The sequence below is a fragment of the Terrapene carolina genome, unplaced genomic scaffold (genome assembly GCF_002925995.2).
Source record: "Terrapene carolina triunguis isolate 2854851 unplaced genomic scaffold, T_m_triunguis-2.0 Scaffold629, whole genome shotgun sequence".
In the NCBI taxonomy this organism is placed as follows: Eukaryota; Metazoa; Chordata; order Testudines; family Emydidae; genus Terrapene; species Terrapene triunguis.
Genome location: NW_020664980.1, coordinates 14,483,845 through 14,510,624, shown reverse-complemented (window position 1 = coordinate 14,510,624; position 26,780 = coordinate 14,483,845). Strand labels below are relative to the sequence as shown.

Here is a 26,780-nt window from a genome sequence, read left to right as displayed (position 1 = left end):
TTGAACCCAGTTATACTTTTGGCCTTTGCAACATCCCCAGGCAACAAGTTCCACAGGTTCGCTGAGTTGTGTGAAGCAGTACTTCCTTATGTTTGTTTTAAACCTGCTGCCTATTCATGTCATTGGGTGACCCCTGGTTCATGTGTTATGTGAAGGAGTAAATAACACTCCCTTGTTCACTTTCACCACACCATTCATTTATAGACTTCTATCATATCCCCTCTTAGTTGCCTCTTTTCCAAGCTGAACAGTCCCAGTCTTTTTAATCTCTCCTCATATAGAAGCTATTCCATCTCCCTAATTGTTTTTGTTGTCCTTCTCTGTACTTTTCCCAATTCTAATATATCATTGTTGAGATGGGGTGACCAGAACTGCACGCAGCATTCAAGGTGTGGACATACCATGGATGTATATAGTGGCATTATGACATTCTCTTATTTTCTATCCCTTTCCTAGTGGTTCCTAACATTGTTCGCTTTTCTGACTGCCCCTGCACGTTGAGCAGATGTTTTCAGAGAACTAGCCACAAGAACAGACAACATCGTCCGAGCACTCAGAAAGCCTTATGTTCTATCCCGTTCGGTATCCCAAAGGATGGACTAAGCCATCAAACTGGAATGTTTTTACTAACAGTATTTAATATGTGTATGGCGGCAGAACATAGGCGCTGCAAGGGGCATAAGGGCCCCATTGTCCTGTGCACTACACAAACGTAGGCATAGACACAGTGCCTGCCCCAGAGAACTGGCAAACTCATTGCAACCCTGCAGGTGATCGCTCAGCTGAAAATGGGGCAATGGGCATCCCTGGGAATCCTCGAACAGCCCCATTTCCCTCTGATTGCTCTGGTCTCATCGTTTGAATGTCGGCTGTGGACTCAGAATCCATTTTGGGAGGAAGCAGGGGAGAGGGAAAGTTAGGACAGCCCACCCGAGAGAAAGGGAAGCGGAGCAAGAGACAGAATTGGAAAACATAGAGGAGGAGGAGGAGGGAGGGAGACAGAAACCCTGCCCAGTGCACTGAACGGTTTCCTCTTGCCTGGTTCTAAAACGTTCAGATTCCTTCAGACCTTCAGAGAGCCTGAAGTTTTCTCATCTCTGCTGCCCTGTCTGCGAGGTATGGCATTAACCCTTCTCCCTGTCCCTTCTCTATTTCAATTATTTCTCATCACTTCGTTATCGCTAATCTGGCCAATTCCTGCAAAGCGTCTAATACAGGAATCTGAACTGTTCGCTGTACAGAAAGTTCTGCCCATTATTCCTAGATAGAGGGGGCATGCTTGGTTCTGTTGATAAACCAATGCTCTATCTATCTATCTATCTATCCCCAGACACCCCCTCTATTTATCTATTTATCTATCTATCCCCAGACACCCCCTCTATCTATCTATCTATCTATCTATCTATCTATCTATCTATCCCCAGATACCCTCTCTATCTATCTATCTATCCATCCATCCCCAGACACCCCCTCTATCTATCTATCTATCTATCCCCAGACACCCCCTCTATCTATCTATCTATCTATCCCCAGACACCCCCTCTATCTATCTATCTATCTATCTATCTATCTATCTAAAACTCACTGAATTCCTTCTCCTCCAGAGCTGAAAACCTTATTATCTTTCAGTTGCAGATTAACAGTGTTAACTATTATGTGATCAGAAATACTGTATATGAGTTTGCAGTCTTTTCTGAGCTGGTTCAGTTTATCCTTGTTCCTTTCTTTTGTTTTTCAGTTGCTATAAATAGATAGCTGTTTATTTATTTGTTTAGAGAGAGCTGAAGTACCAGCTTGCAGGCATGTCACATTTACTGCACTGAGAATCAGATTTAGTTATAAATCAGCGCCGATTAATTAAGTCCTGGGGCGGCATACTGTCATTTGATACCTTGGTGTCCCATGCTTTTGGAAAAACAAAGTTTTGCAGATTTTCTTCTCCTGAACTCTTTTTACCACATTCACTTCTTTTTTCTTTTTCCTTTCTTTTCTTTTTCCTTCAACGAAAGGTATTCTATTCATTCTTTTTCTTCCAAGCAGCTTTTGAAATTATGTCAGGTTCTTCTTATCCCTCTAATGGTTTTGTTTACTTCTAGCTAAATTGTAAAGGACAGGGATCACAGGAGAGAAAACAGAATTTTGGGTTGTTGTTTTTTTTAAAAAAAGCCCAGTTGAGAGCCATTAAAAATAAGGATCAGACACTCCCGTTATTTATGTTTGTCCAAAAGAACAAACCACTTGTTTCCTTTAAAGGCAGCAGCTGCCTTAGCAGTCCAACTGCCTCCCTCACAACCCAGAAGAAAAACTTTGTCTCAGAAGCATGGACACATTATTACCGCAAAGAAAAGAAAATTCAGCTGGATGGTGACTAAATTCCCATTCAGACTGAAGGGCAGGATCTTCCAGTGAATCTGAATTTGAGTACTTTGTCTTTATTATCCAGTTAAAACACCCGGGGGGAAAAAATAACAAACCTAAAGGAACAGACTGGAAACTGCAACAGATTGTTCTCCTGGAAGGGTGGAAGAGACGGGGGGAGAAATAGCTTTAAATGGAAGTAAATGGCTGCAGTGTTCTGTGAAACAGTTAAAACAAAGCATTGTCTGCCACATAGGCAGAGGCAGGAGATGGGGGGCGGGGGGGAGGAAGGAGGGAAAGAGGAGGACCAACTTTTCAAACTTTTTTGCAAGCCCCACCTCCTGCAGAACCTCTCCTCTGACATGACTCACCCCCACTGGAATGCTGGCTCCCATGGAAACCCTTGCAGGGTCCTCTGCTGGAGCCAGGATGTGGAGCCTTTATCGCTCAGACAAGCTGCTGAAGGCAAGGAGGCGATGTTCAGCGGGACCTTGGGGGAATGTTCTTCTGAGCCTTTGCAACCTGTCTAGAAGTAGGGTGACCAAAATCGGAACAGTCCCGATTTTTGGGTCTTTTTCTTATATAGGCTCCTATTACCCCCCACCCCCTGTCCCGATTTTTCACATTTGCTGTCTGGTCACCCTATCTAGAAGCAGCAAAGTCCAAGGGTGTCTCTGTGCAGCAGCCAAAAGGCCATCTCTTCATCTCTCCCCTTCCTCCTTTCTAGTCTTCTCCTGCAAGCGTGCGTAAGCTGGTTCATTCTAACGCCTAAGGAGGCAACAGGGCCTGGGTATTTTTGGAATAGGCACTGAAATATCCTTATTCTGAAGTGAATGACACCGCCGCCCTAGTAATGCTGCATTTGGTCTGAATGAGGACAGGAGTCTGTCCCAAGCGAATGAGAATATTTTCTGCCTCATTGGGGGACTGTGTCCCAGGCAGAGGGCAGTAATTCACTGGGCAGGATTCAACTTTACTTTGTTTCCTTATACCGGGTAGCTTAGTCCAAGAAATGGATCAGAAAATAGATAGAGCCCAATTCTGCCCCTTACTCACGCTGGGTGGTGCCCTGCTCCACAGGGAGTCCTGCTGAAATGAACAGTGGAGTAAAGTACTGCTCATGGTGAGTAGGGGGTGGAGGAACCCAGCCCACAGAAATGTGTTAGCGCTAAATATTTGCAATTCGACAGGACGACTCTCTTCTCCCTTTGAAGTCGGCTCCGCCTCTCCCAAGCTAAACCCATCCATCTAGCCCTAGAAGTGTCAGAGCTTGATAGACGGATCGCACCTACCTCCTGAAGCAACCGAGTCAGAGAGGTTGCTCACAGAGGACTCGATCCTGCAGGATGTTGTGAGCCTCCTGAGAGCACTCTACAGTCCAACTGCCAAGGTCCATGGAAAGTCCTCTCTGACCCAGGCTGCTTTCAAACCCTCTCTTCAATCGCATTCCAAGAGAAATTAACAAGTCACTGTTACGTGTGGCAGTGACACAATTGGCTCAATTACCAGAGCCATGGCTAAACTGAGTGGCTATTAATTCCACCTGACTGATAGCCTAGGCCTGCTCTACACCGTTTTGGGATCAATTTAACTATTCCCACAAGGGGGTGCGATTTTCTACTGAACTAGTTAAATCAGCACAACCTCTAGTGTGGACAAAGTTACATCAGGATAAAGGTGCTTATACTGTTCCACCTTATTCTTGTAAGGAATGAGGAATAAGCTATGCCTTTTTAAGCACCATTATCCCAGTATTCCTGCATCCACACTCGAGGGTTTGTACCGCTTTAACTATTCTGGTATCCCTATAGCAGAACAATTTTTTGTTTATGGACAAGCCATTCCTCAGCCTTAATCTAAGGATGTAGCTGCCGTCTTTCCCCCTGGCTCTAAGAGTAACACAGGAGTGGGTGTGCTGGTAAGTTGAAGCGAGTTTCTGCAGGTGTTGGGAACCATCCAGGCTTCCATCCAACCCCAATTTCCTGCTTCTTCTCTCTTGAGATTTGGTGCTGAGTGCTGACAGTCCCGCGTGGAACAGCTGGGCTAGCTGGCGTAGGTGGCACGGGATCTGAACAGGGACCTGACCAAAACTACTGTCAAACCCGAGACAGTCTAAACTTGGTTTTATCCCAGAACCGATTTGTTAAATCAAATTGAAAAGAGCCTTGTTTGCCTGGCTCGGGCGCTGCTTCCACGGTGGGTTCACGGTGCTCCCATTATGTTTATGTAATGGTTGTTTTCCTCCTGTATCTTGATGTGCTTGGTATATGGCTGTACTTTGATATACTGGCCTTTTTTCACTGGTATCTTCATCCCCTTTTATTTGCTCTGAGGAGCTGCAATGTATTATAGACGCTGCAGAGCCTTTGATCACTAACAAATACTAATGCAATATTAGTAACACACAATCAATGATATCATGCACCTTTCATACGCTGACCCTAAAGAGCTTGAGAAAGGGAGGTGAGTATTATCACCATTTTACAGAGGGGAAACTGAGGCAGAGAGCAGTTAACATGTGATTTTGCCCAAAGTCACAAAGCTAATCTGGCGCAGAGTCAGAAAGGAAACCCATATCACCTGACTAACCTAGCCTTATCTAACCACTAGACCACACTCTCTCCTCTCAGCCACAACAGCAGTATATGCTATAATAGCAATAGGTTCTGCCTAGACTCCTTAAGGACATCACAAGCAGAGAATGGAGATGGCAATGCTGTTCTTGTAACCCCAGCCTGCACTCAGACTCTTCTATGTTATGTGGGGGGGGGGTCAGGGTGCCCCACATCTTGATGATTAGATTCAAAAGGAAAAGCAGCAAAGGATCATTTTAGACTTTCTAAAAAACCCAAAATACTTTGTCAAGGAACTCGGCCAGATGATCATTTCCAGGCTCACCAAATGCCAGCTCCAGCTACTATTGAGCTCCATGGCAAAACTCCCATGGACTGTAAATGGAGCAGGAGCAGGCACTGAGAGATTTTATTTAAAGCACTAAACTGGTGCATCACATAGAGGAACTGATTCAGGCTGGAGGAGGGTTGGGATTTTCTGTCCTGTCTGCATATCTTGAACTGGACTCCAGGGGGAGTCCTCTCATAGGCTGAGCAGCACCGTTCTCCTCCCTGCACCCAGAACTAAACGTGGCATCCTATGGGACTTACGTAACCTTGGCCTAGGGCGTCTGCCATATGGACTACGTCATAGCTTCCAAATGGCTCCCCTCTGGAAAAGCTGTCCAGCTGTCCCGCCCCCAGATGTTCCTTTTCGTCCTCCAGGGGAACATCCAGAGAGAGGAGAGGCAGAGGGGAGCAAGAGATACTTGGGTTCTGTCTCCTCAGAGTCACTTGCTTCTGAAGAGAACTCAGTGCAAAATTAGTTTGTCCGAAAACAATAAAACAACATAAAATAAATGCAGTGTAAATTCTACCCCGTATTTCAGGATGTAATGGGGGGGGGGGGGGAAGGGAGCTTTTTGATTATTTTAAAATCAACAAACCAAAGAAACTAAAACATAACGTAGAATTAAAAACCTGAGCAGCTTCAAAGCAGTAAAGGAGTTGCCGTTTTGAGCCTAATTTGAAGTGATATGTGGATTTATTTTTGTTCCTGACCATGAGACTCTACCCTTCCATCACCAAACCTCTTTTGCTGGCCCACTGCCTACAGATGTCCGAGGCCTCCAGTTTGAGGGTTTGTTAGACAGAACAGATGATAAAGAACATGGCAACTTCTCTGCTAGCATCTGTTATGAGCTAACAAAAACACACCAACAAGGTAGAGGCCAGCCTCCGAAGAGTTGCCACATCTGGTTGTGAATTCTGTGACCTCACACCAAGACAAAGTTGCCTTAGTGGAAGCCTTGTCCATCTAAACTCTTGTGCTCTTCCAAGTTTATCTGCAGTATGCGTATATTTCAAACAGTGGTGAAAGGTGATTGGTTCAGGAGGGAGCTAAGCTAACGATGATCGTATCTTTACATGGTGACTCCTATCCAAATGGATATTCTCAAAGGGTTTAAGTGGGACCCGGGTGTTGTCTAGGCCTTGTGTTAGAGAGGGGTAAATTTGACCCAAAGTGCTTTATACGTTTAACAACCTGATTTTATGCATTGTATCTATTGGAATCACTCTGCCAACCAGCAAAGTGCAGCCACCTCAGGAGCGACACGTGACAGCTGTGATTCAGATTAGGAAAGGTGAGGACGCAGGCTCATGGCTAGTCCTGATGAGTTATGTTAGGGGGTTTGGTTGAGCGGATACAGAGCAGTCAGCATTGCCTGAGTTTAGCAGAGCAAGTCCTGATGCCCTTATGTTCCTAAAGTAACATCCCCAGGGAGGAATATAGGAGTGTCTTTTTAGATGAACAAGTGGGATCTATGCCTAGTTCCTCATTAGTGTAAGGTGTCCAAGGGTAGGAGCTAGCGCTCATACTCAGGGTTTAACAGTGATGATATTTCACTAGCAAAATCCTGGTTTATGCACAACTCTTGCTGGTAAAATAAAACCCTCATAATAAAAAAAAAAATCCGGTATCAATGGCACAAGTGTATTATCCTTTATATTATGATAACTGAGATCAAGGACCCCATTTTACTAGGCATTGTGCAGACACAGAACACAAACAGTCTGCCCCACAGAGGGTAGGGTGGGAGGGGAAATCGAGGCACCGAGTGGTGAAGTGACTTGCCCAAGGTCACACAGTAGGTCAGTGTCAGGGCTGGGAATAGCAGGCAGGTCTCTTGGGTCCTAGTCCAGTATCCTAGCCCCTAGACCACACTGCCTTTCTGTAAATAAAGAAAGGGAAGTATCTGGAATGTGCAGCCCCCTGGGCCAGGACTGTGGCAGATGGATGGCAAAATTCAAGCATGTAGGAGAATAAAGTCTAGGGAGCAGTGGCAGCAGCAAAGAGGGGTGTGAGGGCCAGGAGAACGGCAGGATCTGTTAGAGATGCGGATGAGGGGAGGTGCTAGTCCTGGGGAGGCCAAATGGGTCCAGCTGAGCAGAGAAAGAATGAAACCAGGCCAAGGGGGGAGACAATACAGGGCTGCCACAAGATTATAATGCAGAGCGGCTAGATATTGTAGTAACAGCCACTTGAGAAAGGCAGCCAGGCAAACGACAGACACTTCTGATCCCCAACACGAAGGCAGCAGTAAATTCGTGGACAAATTGAAAGACAACGGGACAGATTCTGCCCCTTCCCTGGTTCCCCCAAACCTTTCTTCCACCTTGTGGAGTACAGGGGATTTGAACTGCAGGGGAGTTCCCCCCAGCACAGGGGCAGCATAAGGCCAACAGAGGTGGCCCTGCTGTGCAGCTCCCATCGGGGCATGGTGGGGCATGGCCAGGGAAGAGAGGAAGTGTGTCATGGAAAGTGGGAGCATGTCCAGAGCTTGGCTATTCTGAGCTGCAGAGCAGATTATAGGCTGCCATGCATGGCTGCTGTGAATTAGAATAGCCCTGGCTGGATCCAGGAGCAGCCCAGCCCGAGGGAGGTGCAAACGTCGCATTTGGCCATCATTGCCCCTCTCCTCTCCCTCCGCCACTCCCGGTCTGCACCTCCTGAGAGTCAGAGCACGGAATCAGGCTCCTGGGATCTCAGCTGTGCTGGGTTTGAACCGTGCCCAGCGCAACATGGCCCCATTCTCGGTTCACCACCGTAATAAACAGCATAAACAGTAACAACAAAATGCAGGTTTGTGAAAAGATTCAGGGGATAAATTAATCCCAGGGCTCCTGGCATTTTTAGCTCTGGCTGCCCCAACACCTTGTCAATTAGCCAATCGGGCTTGTTTATGCCCACACTTCAGCAACATTAGGGGCATTGGCAGCAGATCGAGGGACGTGATCATTCCCCTCTATTCGACATTGGTGAGGCCTCATCTGGAGTACTGTGTCCAGTTTTGGGCCCCACACTACAAGAAGGATGTGGAAAAATTGGAAAGAGTCCAGTGGAGGGCAACAAAAGTGATTAGGGGGCTGGAGCACATGACTTATGAGGAGAGGCTGAGGGAATTGGGATTATTTAGTCTGCAGAAGAGAAGAATGAGAGATTTGATAGCTGCTTTCAACTACCTGAAAGGAGGTTCCAAAGAGTTTGGATCTAGACTGTTCTCAGTGGTACCAGATGACAGAACAAGGGGTAATGGTCTCAAGTTGCAGTGGGGGAAGTTTAGGTTGGATATTAGAAAAACTTTTTCACTAGGAGGGTGGTGAAGCACTGGAATGGGTTACCTAGGGAGGTGGTGGAATCTCCTTCCTTAAAGCCTGGCTTGATAAAGCCCTGGCTGGGATGATTTAGTTGGGAATTGGTCCTGCTTTGAGCAGGGGGTTGGACTAGATGACCTCCTGAGGTCCCTTCCAACCCTGATATTCTATGATTCTATGATGACATTCAAACGTAGCCTAGCTGGTTCAGTAGGAATGGTGCTAGCTGTTCTGGATGAGCAACTCAGCAAGTCATGACCACGGCTGCCAGGAAGCCAGCCTTGTTCATGAGCAACAGAGGCCTGGTGATCCTGGATAAGTGCTGTGTGTGGGTCAGCCACTGAAATTCATAGGAGGTGATACCAGCTTCTTCCCAGACCCACCTGCAGTTCAGCAGCAGTGCTGGGGGGAGAGGAGGGGTCCTGGCTGTCGGTGTTTCCCCCTGAAGCTCTGGTACGGGACACTGTCAGAGAAAGGATACTGGGCTAGACAGACCATTGGTCTGACTCAGGCTGTTCCTATGTGTGATGCTGCTTGGTCAGCTTCATTTTCTTCATTTGTTCCTCGTGGGCTGGGCGGGAACAGAGCCTTCGAAATGCTAGATCTCTGCACCAGCCCTGTTTTATCCCCTCCAAAGTATCTCTATGCTACATCCCTTCACCTCTGCCTCTCATGCCTGGTCCTAAGGGCTGAGGAGAGCCAAGGGCAAGTGCAGAGCCCAGAAATGCCAATTCCAAACACTTCAGAGAGATGAATACTGAGCACTGTGAGGCTCTCTCTTCCTCTGCTGGTTCAAGGCACTTCCAACCACGGCTGGCTCAGGGCGAGGGATTCCTGTCAGGTCTCTCATGGTAGCCCAGGTCACTGAGCTCCTGGGATGTCCCACGGGCTTTTTCAGAAGATCCTCTCATCTCATGAGGGCTTTCAAGTCATCCTCACCTTGACCTGTCCTCAGAGTCTGGTCACAGTCTCAGCATCACCATCTGCTGAAACTCAGTGCGGAATTTACTGGAGACAGGAACATGCATTGGATGTGGTGGGATGAATAGATACCCTGAGAGCCTGCAAAGAAGATTGTGCTGCCCCTGTCCTCTCCATGGTAGGTAGAGAAACTGGGAAAGTATCCTCCATGACTCACACCATGGTAGAAAACCTTTTGCTACAGCACTAGCACCGTGGAGTGCAGAGCCACTGAACTGTTGCCGAGGGGCTATATTACCACATAAGAACAGCCATATTGGGTCAGACCAAAGATCCATCTAGCCCAGTATCCTGTCTTCTGACAGTGATCAATGCCAGGTGCTCCAGAGGGAATGAACAGACCAGGTAATCATCAAGTGATCCATCCCATTCATCATTTAGGAAGGGCCATTCATCACATTGCAAAGGAGCTCGGGTCTTCCAGACCCTGAAAAGTCCTCAGGGCAAAGTCTCAGTGCAGCTCCTCTCGAAGGCTGGGGGTTTACGAGAGTTTATTTTAATTTTGTTTTTTAAGTAAACTTGTTTTCTTGCCTCTGGCGCAAGACATCTATGCCCTGCTTGTTTGCTGGAGAGTTTATTCAAGTTCTCCCTTCCTCCAAACACAACAGTGGGACCTCAGAGCGTCTCCTGGCTTCTAGTGAGCATCCGATTCAGAGACCCCAGCTCAGCACAATCCCCTGTTGTTGTACGGGTTTAGCGATGGGGACATGATCTACATGCAATCCAGGTTGGTTTGGGGGCTGCACTTTTTTAACACAAGCCCATTCTACCCACTCAACTCCCCCTTCCTCTTTGCTCAGCACGGTGAAGTTTCCATGCCTGAGACAGAAATGGAGCAAAAGGCAACTTCCAAGCCAAACAACCCCTGTTAGCAGACACACAAGAAAAGCCCTCACAAGGCAGGGGACGGCGGCGATGGAGGAAACAGCCAGAATCGGCTGTACTTTTCCACCCAAAATGCCCATCAAAAGGGGAAGAACTAGTGACCTCAGCTTCAGGTCTTGGCAGCCACGGGAGAGCTTTCAGCAGCCTCCAGAGCAAATAAAGGAGAGAGGAAGGGACTTGGTGTACGGAACAGGAGGATGGGGGTGGAGGGAGGACCCTGTATGCACTAAGCAGCAGCCAAGCCACAGGAAATAGATTCCCTCCCACCCCCTGCTTCTCAGCACAACAGCCTCTGATACCGAAATGTCAGCTGCTGCTCTATATCCATTGGCTACTGCGCAGTGTACCTTCCAGACCCACCGAAATCCACGTTACCACTGCGCTCTTGCATCCCAGGTGGGGAGTATATACATACATCTGCCACGTCTGTGTAAAATACGTCACGGCCTGTACATTGTGAAATATTACATGGTCAGCCAGTCTCATCACTTAAGCTACAGGCCTGCATGCTATTTTAAATAGATTTCAATATACCTGTAGCTAAAACGTCCTGCATTTTAAAGAGCGTGAAAACAGGCCGGTCTGTGGATAGGTGAGATATCATTTTGTGTATTGGGAATTTATAGGGCATTCTTCTTCGGCCAATGCAATAAAGACAGACAGACATTGAGAAGGATTCTTGATTGTCCCCTCCTAAAACACAGGATTTGTTCACCTCTCACTTACCCTGGGGATTAGCTCCAGTTACAGCCATTGATGGCCACTGGTATAGACACACCATTCCAACCCCCCAGTGTAAACAAGCTCCCCTTAGCCGGGATTTGCATTGGTGCAGTGTATCCCTGTTGCAGGCAGGGTTAGGTTGCAGCCGTGCAAATGGGAGTTTCTAGCGGATTTGCCGAAGTGATGGTGGCCACCAATGTAGACAAGGGCTGAGAACCAGCTTGGGAACTTTTATTCTGGGTAATTCTCTGCCCGTTACCAGGGGGGAGCTCTCTTTCAGAGCGTCACAGCCTAGACATGTGCCAGCAGAGACAGATGGATGGGAAGCCAGGAGGAAAGCGATTTGGAAGGCGCGGGACAAACGCTGGGGTTTTTGCTTTCACGAGAGGGAGGTGGCGACAGGAACTTCCGCTCGCACCGTTGCTCCGTCCCGCCGCCAGATGCGAGGACTCTGCCAGCCTAGGCCTTTCCACCCTCTGCTTTCAACACTCAGAGGGGTTTGATCCCTCCACACAGGAAGCAGGGGGGTGAAACAAGGATCGATTGATTTCACCAGCTGCCACTTTTGCTTTGGATGGATTTAAAACAAGGCTCACTGCAGCTGGCACTAACTGGCCCCCTATTGGCAGGCCCTGCGGAGAAGCCAAGCACTGAATGGGCCTGAGACCCTGATCTCCCCTCTCAGCCCTAGGGAGAAGGGTAGGGATCCTGCCTCCTTCTCCTGCCCCTGTGCTCCGTTCCAGCGGTAGATAGGGGCTGCAAAGCGCCTGCAAGCAGCCTGGGGAGACTTCCCCCAGCGCCAGCATTGCATAGGGTCGCCATGGGCAGCCGTGCATTGTCCCCAGTGCAAGCCCCAGTGTAGAAATGGGCTGGGAGCGGCAGGGTGAGTGGAGGAGGGGGGAGGACCATAGCATGGAGCACTATGGACATTCTGGGCAGCATGAAGGCCCATCGGCAGACCAGGCTGCTCCAACTTACACCACTCTGGTCCCTGGAGTAGCCCAGCATCTGCAGGGTGCAAAGCTGGTGTCAAGGCCCCCGGCACGGGACACAACACAGAGTCCTCTCGAACTCTCTCCGAGTCAGTTTTGAGGCCCATTGGCAGGGCAGCGTGGGGGGAGAGGGGGTAGCCTGCGCTGCTGCAGTCCCTGCTCTAATAGTCTGTGGATCAACAGAGGGCATCAGTCTCCTGGGTTTCCCTCGGTTTGTTTGTCTAAGGCCTGGGACACGTACTCAGCAGAGTGAGGCCAGGCAGGTTGCAGGCCTGAATGCAACAGCAGGAGATAAAAAGTTAAGAGCGGCAACAAAGATCTCAGCCCTCTGGGAAGGCAGGGACCGGGTGAGCTGCCTCCGCTCACACACCGGCAGCCATGCTCGGCAAACACCAAGGCCCTGGGTACAAAAAGAAAACGATCTGGGCGATGCCCCAGCCCCTTTGACCAGGGTCCTTTCAAACAGGGTGGAGATGGTTTGGCTGCTAATGCAGACAGGTCCAGAGCAGAGAATGCCCTGCCATTGTCCTCAGCAGCTGAATTCCAGCCCTGCTCTGGGCTCAGCTTCTCCTGTTGATAGCACAGGGGACTTGCACAGACAGGATATTGGAGTCCCTGCATTTTTGGCAGTCAGTTCATTCCGGGAGTCAGCTTGTGCTGGTGCATGGAGAGCAGAAAATGCCTCGGGAGCCCATCGAGGGGACTAAGGGCTTGTCTATACAGTGGGAAAAGCCTGCAGTAGCTGGTGCGCGCTGGCTAATCCACACCGACTCCCTGTGTGGACACTCCTACTGTGCACTACAAGCGCCTTTGTGCGCATTAGCTTAATTCGCTTTGGAAGTGTAGTAAGCTAACCCACCTGAGGGGGCTCTAGTGTGCAGTGAGAGCGCCCATCCTGGGAGTACAGAGCAACTAGTGCGCTTCAAATTCACCCTAGCTCACTGAGCACTCACATCACTGTGTAGGCAAGCCCTGAGAGTGAGCAATGGTGGGAAATGAACTTATCTGAGATACACGCACAAAGCCTGAGTCCCCATAGCCCTCTTAGAAGAGAGACGCAGATACTGTAGGTCCTCCAATATGTTTTATAGGAGAAAGGGTGGACATCGGTTTGCCCACATTGCATCATGCAGGCAGTCAAGTTTGATTCGTTTGACTTTTAAGATAAAGTGCCCTACTGCAATCTTGAAGGTAGACATCTTCAGGGTAGGTTTGAGGCCTAGTGACTTGTAGAGAGAGAAGAACTTAGAGAATTCTGGGACTTCTTGAAACTTCTAAAACTTCTGGAAAAGTTTTATGGGGTTCACAACAGATTAGAGCTTCATTCTGGAGCGTTCTCTTTCTCCCTCTCTCATTCTGTCGCACTCTGACTTCTTCTTCCTCTTTTGTTCCCCAATTTCTCTTCTCTGAATGGAACAATATATGATGCTGTGTGAAGTTTTATATGCTATACCTAGAGCTGGTCTAATCTTTTTCAATGAAAAACAACTTTTTGCCCAAAATAAACATTTTTGCTGAAGATTTTCATTCTGACTGCAATTTTCGGATGTTTCAAGGAAAAAAATGGAAACCAAAAACCAAGCACGTTTTTTCCATCAAATTTTTAATGTTCAAAAACCATTTTTTCCCCCACTGAAGACAGTTTTCGATTTCAGTTTTTCACCCAAAAGCCAACATTTTTTTTGCAGGAATATTTTTAAAAAAATTGTTTCCCCATGAATGTAATTGGCCATTGTATAATTGTAAAGTGCTTTGAGATCTTTAGATGAAAAACACTGCAGACATGAAATCATGGTTATTAGAAGGACTCCTAGTTCACGAAGGCCTTTTCCACCTTCCATCCAAGCTCTCTCCAGACCCAGACACCCTCATGCAGTGAATTCTGCAGGTGATAAAGCTTCACTGTGTAATGCTAACGTCCAACCCTTGTTCTTTTTCTTTCCCATTTATCCAGGCTTCATTGAAAGATGCAGGCCTGGATCTTCTTCCTTATCTGCCTAGCTGGCAAGGCGCTGGCAGCACCTGTAAGTATTGTGCCTGACCCTCATCCTACCACCTTCCCTTCCCAGAATGGGCAGTCCCTGCACCAGGGCTCTCATTGGGGGCACTGCCACCAGTAGAAAGTTGTTAACTTACACCTCCCCAATAAATGCCAAGGCACATCCTGTATTGGGTGGGGTTTTTTTTATAGAGCTCCCTCTTCCGTCTCCTGCATCGTGGCACTGAATGGACCCTCACTGTAATTGCCCCACTGTGACTCCCTTTTCCACAGCTGGTGGAGCTAATGTGAACCTCACGGCCCGTTTTTCCATAGGTTTGGGATCCTAACTCATCTTCAACCATCACCCACATCCTTGCGGTGCTATGGTCACCGCCCGATCTTTATCTACTGGTTCCTATGAAACGCTTCTCTGTCTCCCTGTATACCCTTGCTCAGGGGAGGAAGCCCTGGAGCCATTTTGCAGGAGGTTTAGAATAAAGCCATGAACCAAAGCCAGTGAGAGAACAGAACAGAATCCCTCGGGAATGGCGCGCTTACTGATTATGTGCCTTGTAAACCCCTGCACAAACTCACGCCCCAGGGCAAGAAGATTTCACAGGGGGTGCAGCCCAAATCAGGGCCTAGGCTAAAAAGTAGGAATGCACGGACATTAAGCCCTTTGATTCTGAATGAAATAACCAGGCATAGCTGGGAAGGGAGAGAAAATGCTCCTCCTGGATAGCCAGAAATGGCTATGGGCCATCTGATATCTGGTGAAGGGGTTAAGGGACCAGAAGACCAACACATGTTCCGTCAGGATCTGCTCCGAACAGTACCACTTTGGATCCCACACGGGAGGGAGGGCACCTGAAATTCCAGTACAGCCGGACTGGGAGTCAAAGGAGCTGGAACGTCCTCAGCCAGGCTTAACTCCTAAGACATTAGTTCAGATTCAGTAACCCAGTCCATTGGGGCATCTAGCCCAAGCTGTGCTCCAAGAGTGGCCCTTGGAGAAACCCGATGCCCCTTGTGAAGTCAGAGGTAGGGCAGATTTTAAGAAGGTCTCCACTAGTAAAGCAAAGATCCAAGAGAAGCTGCCCAGGGAGGTGCCCCTCTCTCCTCTGCACGTTGGGAGGCACGAACGTTATTAGCCCATTGGCCTGCAAGCGCAGGCTCTCCGCGAGCTGGCACTCTGCCACTGGGTGGGGGGAGTGCATGCGGTGAGGCATGGCCAGCAGGGAGCTGCTGCCCGAGAGTTGAGTGAGAGGAAGCGAGTAGGGAGCTGAGATTGCAAGCTCTGTGGGGCAGGGACCCTCTTTCTGGTCATCTGTGCAGTGTCTAGCACAATGGGATCCTGCTCTGTGACCGGGGCTCTTATTCATAGAATCATAGAATCATAGAATATCAGGGCTGGAAGGGACCTCAGGAGGTCATCTAGTCCAACCCCCTGCTCAAAGCAGGACCAATTCCCAACTAAATCATCCCAGCCAGGGCTTTGTCAAGCCAGGCCTTAAAAACCTCCAAGGAAGGAGACTCCACCACCTCCCTAGGTAATGCATTCCAGTGCTTCACCACTCTCCTAGTGAAATAGTGTTTCCTAATATCCAACCTAGACCTCCCCCACTGCAACTTGAGACCATTGCTCCTTGTTCTGTCATCTGCTACCACTGAGAACAGCCGAGCTCCATCCTCTTTGGAACCCCCCCTCAGGTAGTTGAAAGCAGCTATCAAATCCCCCCTCATTCTTCTCTTCTGGAGACTAAACAATCCCAGTTCCCTCAGCCTCTCCTCGTAAGTCATGTGCTCCAGACCCCTAATCATTTTTGTTGCCCTCCGCTGGACTTTTTCCAATTTTTCCACATCCTTCTTGTAGTGTGGGGCCCAAAACTGGACACAGTACTCCAGATGAGGCCTCACCAATGTCGAATAAAGGGGAACGATCACGTTCCTCGATCTGCTGGCAATGCCCCTACTTATACAGCCCAAAATGCTGTTAGCCTTCTTGGCAACAAGAGCACACTGTTGACTCATATCCAGCTTCTCGTCCACTGTGACCCCTAGGTCCTTTTCTGCAGAACTGCTACCTAGCCATTCGGTCCCTAGTCTGTAGCAGTGCATGGGATTCTTCCGTCCTAAGTGCAGGACTCTGCACTTGTCCTTGTTGAACCTCATCAGTTTTTTTTTGGCCCAATCCTCTAATTTGTCTAGGTCCCTCTGTATCCAATTCCTACCCTCTAGTGTATGTACCACGCCTCCCTGCAATGCAAGGACTGAATACAGAACAACAGTCATTAATAATTGTGTGGGAGGGGACTCGGCCTCACTGACACCGCCAAATGCCTCTTCCCAGGCGGGGGCCTTTGGGATGAGTATCCTTGTTCTGCGTTGGAGAGTGGGGCTGGAGCTGCTCCAAGGGCAGCAGATGGGGGAGGCTTTTCTTCAAAGCCAAACTCTTATCTGGCACAGCTCTGACTGAGACCCCCGCTCATCCTCTGCCCACCGGGCATCACGTGCCAGACTCCACACAACATTTATATTACACTAACCAAGAGCTCAAGAATTCCTGCAGCTCAGAAAGGAGTGAGAAACGGCTGCCTCCCATGTCAACAGCGTGGGAATGGCTGCCTCTCTCCAGCAGGAGAGGTCCCACTTGGCTCTGGTGATGGGGGAGGGATAGCTCAGTGTTTTGAGCATTGGTCTGCTAAACCCAGGGTTGTGAATTCAATCCTTGAGAGGGCCACTTAGGGATCTGGGGCAAAATCAGTACTTGGTCCTGCCAGGAGCTGCGCCAGGGTTTTTGCCGCTCTAGGTGGCAGCGCTCCTCCTCTGAGCATTCGGCGGCAAGGGTTCTTCCGCTCCGTGTCTTCGGGGCACTTCGGCAGCGAGTCCTGGAGCGAGTGGAGGACCCACCGCCGAATTTCCGCCAAAGACCTGGAGCGGAAGGCCCCCCCCCGCCGCCGAATTTTCGCCGAGGGCGGAAAAATGCCGCCCCTCAAATCCTGCCACCCTAGGCAACCGCCTAGGGTCGCCTAGTGGAAGCGCCGGCCCTGGGTCCTGCTAGGGAAGGCAGGGGGCTGGACTCGATGACCTTTCAGGGTCCCTTCCAGTTCTGTGAAATAGGTATATCTCCATCTATTTTTATATTTATATTTATGCATTGACGAAGCAAACAAGGGCCGGGCACAGCTCTGAGTACCAAACAACTGCCCTCTCTGCATACAGGCAGAGCGTGTAGAAGTGCAAAAGTGCAGGGAACAGAGACAAAAGGTATCACTATTTCATAGCTTCCCCAGCTGGCAGGGTTCCCCTTCCTGAGGATGCTGACCTGTCCACACAAGGATCTGGGCTCGGCCGTGCAAAGGGGGCCGTGGGGCAGGAGATGTGAGATGTAGGGGAGGTCACGTTTCTGACAGCACTTTCCCCCTTCTTCCTCCTTTCCAGCAGGAAGCCCTGCCAGACGAGATTGAAGTAGTGGAGGATCCTACAACCGTGGTATGAAATGACCCAGCATTGCCTCTCTCTTGTACACTTCGGGGGCGGTGCTTGGGGTGGGAGCAGCATGCCGAGTGCAGCCCCCTGGCTGCCCCTACACGTAGGAGCTGGAGGGGGGCCATGTCGCTGCTTCCAGGAGCCACGTGGAGCGACCCCCGACCCTGCTCCCCAGCTGGAGTGCCGGAGCGTGCCAAGCCCCAGACCAAGTTCCCCAGCGGGAGCTCGAGGGCCAGATTAAAATGGCTGGCGGGCCGGATCCAGCCCATGGGCCGTAGTTTGCCCACCCCTGGTTTAAAGACTTCAAGTTACAGAGAATCCATCATTGACACTAGTTTAAACCTGCCCCATGCTGCAGAGAAAGCGAAAAACCACCAGGATCTTTGACCCAGGGGGAAATTTCTTTCAGACCCCAAATCTGGCGATCAGATAGACCCTGAGCATGTGGGCAAGACCCAGCAGCCAGACACCTGGGAAAGGATTCTCTGTAGTAACTCAGAGCCCTCCCCAGCTAGTGTCCCACCACCGGCCGTAAATCATCTGTCCAGGCTTCGGCCTGGGTGTGGAACCCCCCACCCCCACCTCTTTCAGTGGGACCGGCTGAATGGCACAGGGTCAGATTTCCCAGCGAACTCAGCACCCAGCACTGCAAATCTGGCCACTCCCTGAGTTCTCGCGCTAATTCTGGCCATAGTGACCATGCGCCGTATCCCATTGGCCAATCAGAATACAGCTACGGCTGAGCTGATCTCCTGTCTTCCAGGAGCCTGTCGGAGTCAATCCCGTCCAGGTGGAGGTCGGGGAGTTTGAGGAGCCCACCGAGGACGTGGAGGAGATCGTGGCTGAGAGTAAGTGACTCCCCACCTGCCCACTCCCCGCCCTGCTCTGCAGCGTCCCAGCCCACGGACCAGAGACAGTTGTCCCTTCCTCCTGATGGGGGATTGGGCTCAGATCCAACGTTGCTTTCCCGCCCTTTTTCAGATCCCTGCCAGAACCATCACTGCAAGCACGGCAAAATCTGTGAGGTGGACGACAACAACACCCCCATGTGTGTGTGCCAAGACCCCTCCACCTGCCCACCCAGCGTTGGCCTGTTCGAGAAGGTGAGCAGAGAAATGAAGCGCTATTAAGGAGGACAAGGATGGGAGAAGCCGAGCTGCTGCCTGTACGTCACATGGTGACCAGTCCGAGGCCCTGAATGGCTTAGGAGACTGATCATAGGAGATGGGTCCCGGGTTTGAATCTGGCCCCGGTCAGCAATCCCCAATCTGGTGGCCCATCTGCAATAAGTTCGTTGCCTCGCTCTCGTTCCTGTAGGGAAGTCGTCAGAGCCAAGAGTTTGCCAGGCTGACTCGCCGGGAGTCTCTCTAATGTTCTGTCCCCTTCCCCGCAGGTGTGTGGCACTGACAACAAGACCTATGACTCCTCCTGCCACTTCTTTGCCACCAAGTGCACCCTGGAGGGCACCAAGAAGGGACACAAGCTCCACCTGGACTACATCGGGCCCTGCAAATGTGAGTTTGCACCTGCAAGGAGGCAAACCAGCCCCCGCATAGCTCCTAACAGGTGTCTATGGCACATTTCCCCACTGCTCAGCAACCAGTTATCTCCCATGTCTGGCTTGCAACCCGGCAGCTCGTCCACGGTGCTGGAGTATAGACTCCCGGTGTCAGGCACACACAAGCCAGGGATCAGCTGCCGCCTTCTAATCAAATCCTGAAAGGGCAAAGGGGCTGCAGGAAAGACCCTTCCCCTTCCCTCCACTAGAACCCCTGAGCTGGGGGAGGAGGTAACCATTTAAGGGGAGCGGTCCCGCAGTCAGGGCTGACGGGGGCCGATCATCTGTTCGTGCCAGGGGTTCCTGATCCTGCCTTTTAATAAGATAGCACATCCCCTGTCCCCTAAGGCCCCTGATGGGGCTTGCCCCACCGAATGGGCTGCAGTCAGGAAATTCTCCCCAGTTCTCAGTGTAAAAGCAGACAGGGACTGCCAGGAGAACGTACGTTCCTGCAGCATTTCCTGATGCTAAATGGGTCCCCGCGTCCAGCTCCACCACCGTGACAGCCTAGCCATCAGCACCTTCCCTGCCCAGCACCTTCTGGCCGCTCCTGCATGAGAGTTAAGGAGAGCATGCTGGGACCCTCTTTGTCCCTCAGCCCCCCCGGGCACCCGCCCTGGACCCTGCCAGCCTGTGGCACTCCCTGGCCCCAACACGCAGCACCAGCTAGGCTGGGGATGTGACCAGGGCTCTGCTACTCATTTATGAAGCCGCAGTAAGTGTCATTGGACTGGGCCCCCTGAGCTGGCTGCCTGCCTCTGCCCAGCACAGGCACAAGAGCTTGAGGGACCTTTGGGTGGCCACTACAGCCTGGCGCCAGCGTTCCTCCCAGGGAAACGGCCAGAATTTGGCCTTAAGGGTCGTGCTTTTTCCTACCGCTGATCTATCCTTGGAAAGGCCACCGGGCTCGATCACGGGCAGCACTGTGTCTCCCCAGCCTCTGATCTCAGAAGCACACGCAACAGGCGCCGACAAGGGCGCAACCTGCCCTGCGGGCTGGTGCTCTCTGTTTGGTCCCACCCACCGTCCAAGCCTGGCCCGTGACCGGCCCAGGTGCCCAGACCCCACAACCGGTGCCGCCAGCCCTAGGGACTGTGGAATGCAAAGGGAAGGCAGCCGGTGGACTCACCGGAGCGGCCAGGGCAGAGGGAATTGCGATCACTAGACAAGCCCCACTGCTAAGCGTTTTGCTGGCTCAGCACTTCGGCGAGGCGGGAGGCCTGACAGGAGCAGATTGTTTCATCCTGGAATGCCCATTTCAAATGCAAAGCCGGGCTCTGTCCAGACCTGCCCTGCCCACCTCCCCCCGAGCAATCCCTGGCATAATAGCCTTATTGTGGTCAGGGTGTCTCAGTGCTAGACGGCCACTAGCAGAGCACAGGAGGCCGCTCAGGAGTCTGATTCAGCAGAGAACTCCAGGTGACAATGAGGCCTCTGTATTTTATCCAGCGCTTCTCTCTTAAGCCTTATGCTGCTGGAGTTATTCAGGGGGCAGGGGTGGGAAGGCTTGTAGACAGCTGCTCATCACACAGTGCTCCATACAGAGAGCCTTCATGTACAGGGCTGTATCAGAAAGCACCTTGATTGGCATTTGCTGGGGTTTCTAGGAGCAGCACCAGCCGCCTGCTGATAGCGGGAGTTTCAAAGTGAGGATCTGGTGCCCAAAGAACCAGCAGCCCACGTGGGCTGCATGTAGGGACCTGCCGTTTTGCACAGGAGCCAGGAGCTAAACTCACGGGCATTTAAGGACCCGAGGGCCGTTGACACCTGGTGGAGGGATGCTGAATCTCTTTAGCAACAAACCCAGATGTCAGATGATCAATTCTCTACATTTATCTGCATGTTCTTTAGCCACAAGGGACCACTGCAGGAAAATGGAATCTGTACGCCCTCAGATTTTCATCTGCTCCTGCTGCTCATTCCCTACTCGATCATCCTTAATCCTCCGTGGGCGACCGAATAAATTCCACAGCAATCAATTGGCAGGGAACAGACCGAGGGTTTGGACTCTGGGTGGGAAATAAGTGGCAGGAGCTGGCAGACCCCTCAAGCAGGAGAAGACATTCAGGAAGACATCTCTGGTAGCAGGGGGCTGATCAAGAAGAACCATAGAATTGTTTCTAAATATAAAGAGTTTTCCTTCCGCCTCTCCCATTCCCCCCCGGCCCAGGTGTCTGCAGCTCGCCAATAAATCGGTGGTTTGCTCTTTCCAAAACAAGCGTGGTCAGCACCGCGGCTGGTGTGTTTTGCTTCCCGCGGTGTCCTTGTCCCGTGCAGGCAGCACACCGCATCTCATAGTAGCGGCAGCAGAAAGCTCAAGTGAATAAACCAAAGCCCCAGGCAACTTTTCTGGTGGCAGGCTGGGAAGCAAGAGGGGAGGGGATGGGGTTTAGCCGGGAGACAGCAAACAGAATGCAGGCTCAGGCTAGCTTGGCTGGGGCAGGCGACAGCACAGAGCCACCAGGTCTATGGATTCCTAAGTTAAGGCCAGAGGGGACTGCTATGATCATCTAGTCTGACCTCCTGCAATAGGATTTTCCCCTGGTGGTTTTTGCACGGAGCCCAGAGGTTCGTGGTGGAATTAGAGGAGACGTCCCCTTCCGCCACCACGGCTGGATCATTCATGGGCCACCGGCAGTGGGTTGCATGAAGGTTTGGTCCCAGCAGCCCCGAGGGAGGTAGGGGTGTGCCCAAGACAGCGTGTGCCGCTCCAGGGGGTAGAAATTCGACCACGAACCCAGCAGCAAAACACCCGGGTACATAAACTGTAACAGGCCGCAGCAAACAGCAGAGCCGAGGTGAAGCCCCTCCCAGCGGCTCAAGGGCAGAGGAGGCGATGCCCTGCTGCAAGAGGCAGGGTGGGAGCAGCTCCGCTCCATGCGCTGATGCCGACTGCAGCCGAGGGACGGTTCCGGCCCCACTCGGGAAGCTGGGCAGGGCCCCGTTCTGACGGCTCTGTGCTTGGGTTCCAGACATTCCTCCCTGCCTGGACACGGAGCTGACCGAGTTCCCCCTGCGCATGCGCGACTGGCTCAAGAACGTGCTGGTCACCCTGTACGAGCGGGACGAGGACAACAACCTGCTGACGGAGAAGCAGAAGCTCAAGGTGAGTGGACATGTGGGGAGCCCGCCCCGGTGCCCCGGTGCCCGAATCCCGTGTGCCCTGGTGCCTGCAGGGAGCCCCGCTCTGCGCACACACACAGCCCAGTTCTGCACACGCTAGTGCCAAAGTGGATTCCAGCCAGCACACGCTGGTGCACCCGAATCCCAGCTTAATTGCAGGCTGGTGGATGCACACAAAGTCCACCCTAGTGAGCAACTCAACCCCCCCCATTCACACACGCACTAGTAATTCTCTTGCTCGTCAGCACTCCATCTTCCTAGAGCAACCCCCTGCCCAGCCAGTCTCTTTATCCCCCTCTGACAGTGATCCCCCCGCGCCAGCGGCTCTGTCCAGGAGGCGGGCTCCCAGCCGCAGCCACGGGGCAGCTTCACGAGGTCTCTGCTTTAACAGGTGAAGAAGATCCACGAGAACGAGAAGCGCCTGGAAGCCGGCGAGCACACTGTGGAGCTGCTGGCCCGGGACTTCGAGAAGAACTACAACATGTACATCTTCCCCGTGCACTGGCAATTCGGCCAGCTCGACCAGCATCCCATTGATGGGTACGGCACTCCCCTCCCAGCCGGGCCCATTCCTTGGCCTTTCTCGGCCGGCTTGCTGGGCTCACACCCAGAGCACGTCACAAGTGCAATGAGTGTCTCGGGCTTCTCCCAGCCCCTGAGCGTCTGTGCACATCACAGACCCACGGCACATGGTTGCAGGTGCTCTGTGCTCCAGAGAAGCCCCGGAGCGGGAAGGACATGGGTAGCTTAGGGTTGCAGTGAACTAGCCAAGCTGGGCATGGGGCCTGGGACTGGCCTGAGGTATTCAAGGCTCAATTAGCAGAGCTTTGCTGGGGAGAGGCCTGCACTTTGCCTGGCTCACAGACGGCGACGGATCACAGCACGGGCAGGCTAGCAGGAAGGAACGGGCTGTGCAAGGAAAAGGATGCCAAGCCCTGCTGTGAAGACGAGGATGACAAGGCTCTATAAATACATGGAGCATTAACCCTCTGAGCTCTGTGCTCCATGTCAGCCTTTACTGTGCCCCAGCACGCTGGGCTGTGACAGGACAAACACCGTGTGTCTGAGTTGCTGTCGGGATAGCGCTGGACGGCTCAGGTGGCCAGCGAGTGCTCGAGGGAACGAGGTCCCACACTGGCTGGGCGGTTTCCAAGGGAAGGCATTGCTCTTAGCCAGACCCCAAGGAGGAGATGGGGAGTCAGCCCCATGACCCGCTGCCCAGGCCTGGCCCAGCGCAGACTGAAGCCAATGGAAGGACTCTCATGAAGTCCACTGGGCCCTGGAGCGGGTCCAGAGGGCGTTCTCCGGTGGGAGGATGTGGAGAGGAGCCCAGGGGAGGACGGGATGTAGGAAGAGGGAGAAGCAGTCTGAGCAGAGACAGCAGCCCCGTGGGATGCCCCTGTGAACACTGCTTGCCCCCTTCCACACACCCCTCCCCAGCAGTCCCACTGTACCAGAAGCCACACACGGGGGGGGGGGGGGCGAGGAGGGTGCAGCGACGCTCCCCGCCCCATCAGCAGAGAGAGGCTGTGGTGCATTGTTGGGGGGACTCTGGCCTGGGCTCAGACCATCTCGGCTCTCCTGGCAGGTACCTGTCCCACACCGAGCTGGCCCCACTCCGCGCTCCTCTCATCCCCATGGAGCACTGCACCACCCGCTTCTTCGAAGAGTGCGACCTGGACAACGACAAGTACATCGCCCTGGAGGAATGGGGCAGCTGCTTCGGCATCAAGGAGAGTAAGTAGCTGCCGTCCCCGCCCTGGCAGCAGCTGGGGACAGTAGAGGAAGGGGCGGGCAGGACGCAGGGAAGGGTGGGACCGGTCCAAAGACAGCTCTCAGAGATCCCAGCTGGCCAAGGGCTTAAGAGGAAGCAGTAGCAAAGGCAGGGGGAGATTTGTGCACCATTTACAAAGTCTGGTGTGGGGCGTCCTTTCCCTGTCTGCCCGGAAAGCGGCGGGCACGCTTTGGGCACTAAATACATAACAGCACGAATAGAATTCATGCCTTTGCGTGTCAAAACGCTCCCCTACACGGGGTGACCTCTGCCCCGGCCGCAAGCAGGGCTGAGAAAATCCTAGACGCTTAGGCAATGGGGACGGGGGGGGGGAAATCGATTGGTTCCTCCGCGGTGGCTCAGCGTTGGCCCAGCTCTGCCCCTTCTGGAGTCAGCGTTAGGGCTTTTGTCTACCCCGTTCGGACTACAGAGGAGGGAACCGCAGCACGCAGTAGTGCACTGCATTGTAACTGCCCCGTGTGAACGCTGTGGGTGCGAACTGAGGGATCTAGTTTGCATTACCGCTAGTCCTATTTAATAAGGACGGCGTGTCTCTCCTGAACCGTGCAGGATTCATTAGGCTGACGATCCCCGGCACAACAAACTCCCATGGCTTCAATGTAAGCGTTAAAGGGAGCGGGATAATTCATTCCTAACCGAGGCCTTGTTCATTATGATTTAACATTTCTACTGTGGTAGCACCTCAAGGCCGGGCCCAGTTGTGCAAGGTGCTGTACAAATACATAGCAAATAACAGGCCCGGCCCCAAAGAATGCGTGTGCAAGTGAAGAATATCAGAATAGGTGGCAGTGCTTCGGAGGCAACAAACACGACCGTTGCTATTTCAGAGAGCGCCTGAGTGACCCCCCCTTAACCTTGCCTAGAGGTCATTATTGCTGAGTGAACTGTGGGAGTCATTGCCAAAACCCAACAGATCACTGCCTCCCCCACACAAAAAAATTGGTGTGGAATGCCTCTCCCAGTGGAGTCAGAACCTGGGAATCCCTGGGAACTTCTACCGCATGAGCTAAAGCCCCCATCCTGAGAGCTTTCTGCAGCGCAGAACTCACAGCTCAGGAGGAGAAGGGTGCTAAAGTGGCTTTAAATTAAGCATGTGCTATATGCTGGGATCCCTCCCTCAATACGCCCCTTCCATGACCAGCTCTGCCCCCTGGCACACCTGTGCCAGAGCTTGCAAAGGGCCTCTTGCACAATGCTTGTGCTGGGGGAATCTTCCTCCTCTTTTAGAGCCCTTTCATGCCTTTCCAGCCTTTTTATCCAACATGAAAGGAGTCAGAAGAGGGGTGAGTCTGAACTTGATGGCAGTAGTAGTCATTAACGTCTATGTGAGATGTAACCACTAGAGGGGGACAAAGAGCCACACGGCATTAGCCTGGGTTACATATAGCACAGTCTGAATGTTAGTGAAGACTTTCTTAACTTCTTCTCTCTCTCCTTTTGCAGAGGACATTGACAAGGACCTCGTGATCTAAGCCAGCAGCTTCCTTTTCTGTTGCCTCCTCTTTTTTTTTTACCTCCTGTTTCCTTTTATTTTTAAACCTTTTTTGTTTTGTTTTTTCCCCTGGGGACAAGGTGCTAATATAGATCTAAACGTATATTAACGGTGCTAAAAGAGACAACAACTTATTGTTAGTAGCCTAATGAATACCACTAGAATACTCTGCTCACTCATCCATTTCAGCGTGTTCTTCTCTGCTCTCTGATTCGACAACAAAGTTACAATAACCAGCCCTGTTCCTGTGCTAAATAGCTACTCCCTCTTCTTATCCACTCTTGGATTTTTTTTTTCAAACTCCTTACTAACATGTTCTTCAGATCTCTCAATGTAAAGCAAAGCCATCCCAGAGGATTAACTCCCTGATTTCCAGACGGCAAGTGAGGGAAGATGTATCCAGAGGATGTTAGAAGATTGGGCTTTCCAAAGTTTAGTGGAGCAAGTGGTGGTGAAAGTTTGGGGTGCTGGATTTTAGTTCCTGTTAGGGAGGATGGAGAAAGGAGTGGGATAGACACTGAAGATCCAGAATGGCAAAATTTAAATTCCCAGGGCTTGAATTTATTAATAATTGGGCACAAATAGTTTTTAAAAAACGCACAAATTAAAAAAAAAACCATCATGTAAAATCCCCTCTAAAAATAAAGGTTTGAAAATGCTACAGGCTTTATTATTACTCGGTGATTGTACTGTTCTTGTGTTTTCCATGCTTTAAAGTTAGCTTTTGGTGCTGACGTGTTTGGTGGTGGTATTTTTATTTGATCTTGCTGTTGCGATTCCGCTGGAGCCAAGACAATGCTTTCCGTGGCTTTCGCGACATTACACGTCCCCCCATGTCACTTTCCATCACTGCCTCTGGCACTCTTAAATTCCAGCCCTGCTCCACCAGGGAAGCTCTGTTCGATGTGGAGGCGACGCTCCTGCTCAGAAAAATGCGCGTGACATAGACAAGCATGTGTTTGCTTTTTTTTGGAAGCTGTTGTGGTGTTTCGATTTTGTTTTGTTTTAGTTGGGGTTTTTATGGAGCGGGTCTTGTACAGACTCACAGGAGATGGTTAGATCTCGCAGGCTGAGAACTTTTTACCTCTGAATGTTCCCCGGTGCCTTTTATTATTAAATTCTTGCCACAGTGTGAGCAATCTGACGAGTCTCTCGTAATAAAAGATAATTATTTGAAACCGTGACACTAAACGA

General features: G+C 51.3%; 1 protein-coding gene across 2 annotated transcripts; it reads left to right on the top strand.

Moving 5' to 3' along the window:
- Nucleotides 1–981: 981 nt before the first annotated feature.
- Nucleotides 982–26,780, top strand: SPARC (secreted protein acidic and cysteine rich). 2 transcript variants are annotated; one of them, XM_026659529.2, is made up of 10 exons: nucleotides 982–1,116; nucleotides 14,103–14,172; nucleotides 17,574–17,621; nucleotides 18,382–18,466; nucleotides 18,600–18,721; nucleotides 19,012–19,132; nucleotides 22,149–22,282; nucleotides 22,691–22,839; nucleotides 23,888–24,036; nucleotides 25,538–26,780. In XM_026659529.2, exons 2-10 carry the CDS (start codon nucleotides 14,116–14,118, stop codon nucleotides 25,564–25,566), a joined length of 894 nt encoding a protein of 297 aa, XP_026515314.1. In that variant the 5' UTR covers nucleotides 982–1,116; nucleotides 14,103–14,115; the 3' UTR covers nucleotides 25,567–26,780. The 2 variants fall into 2 exon arrangements, with proteins under 2 accessions (XP_026515314.1, XP_026515313.1); XM_026659528.2 differs by having other exon boundaries at nucleotides 983–1,116; nucleotides 17,571–17,621.

Excerpts from the sequence above, each read along its gene's own strand:
- SPARC (XM_026659528.2), top strand. The coding sequence starts at position 14,116 with ATGCAGGCCTGGATCTTCTTCCTTATCTGCCTAGCTGGCAAGGCGCTG. Across the intron at positions 18,467-18,599 it reads GGAGGAGATCGTGGCTGAGA|ATCCCTGCCAGAACCATCAC; the intron begins GTAAGTGACTCC and ends GCCCTTTTTCAG. Across the intron at positions 22,840-23,887 it reads GACCAGCATCCCATTGATGG|GTACCTGTCCCACACCGAGC; the intron begins GTACGGCACTCC and ends CTCTCCTGGCAG.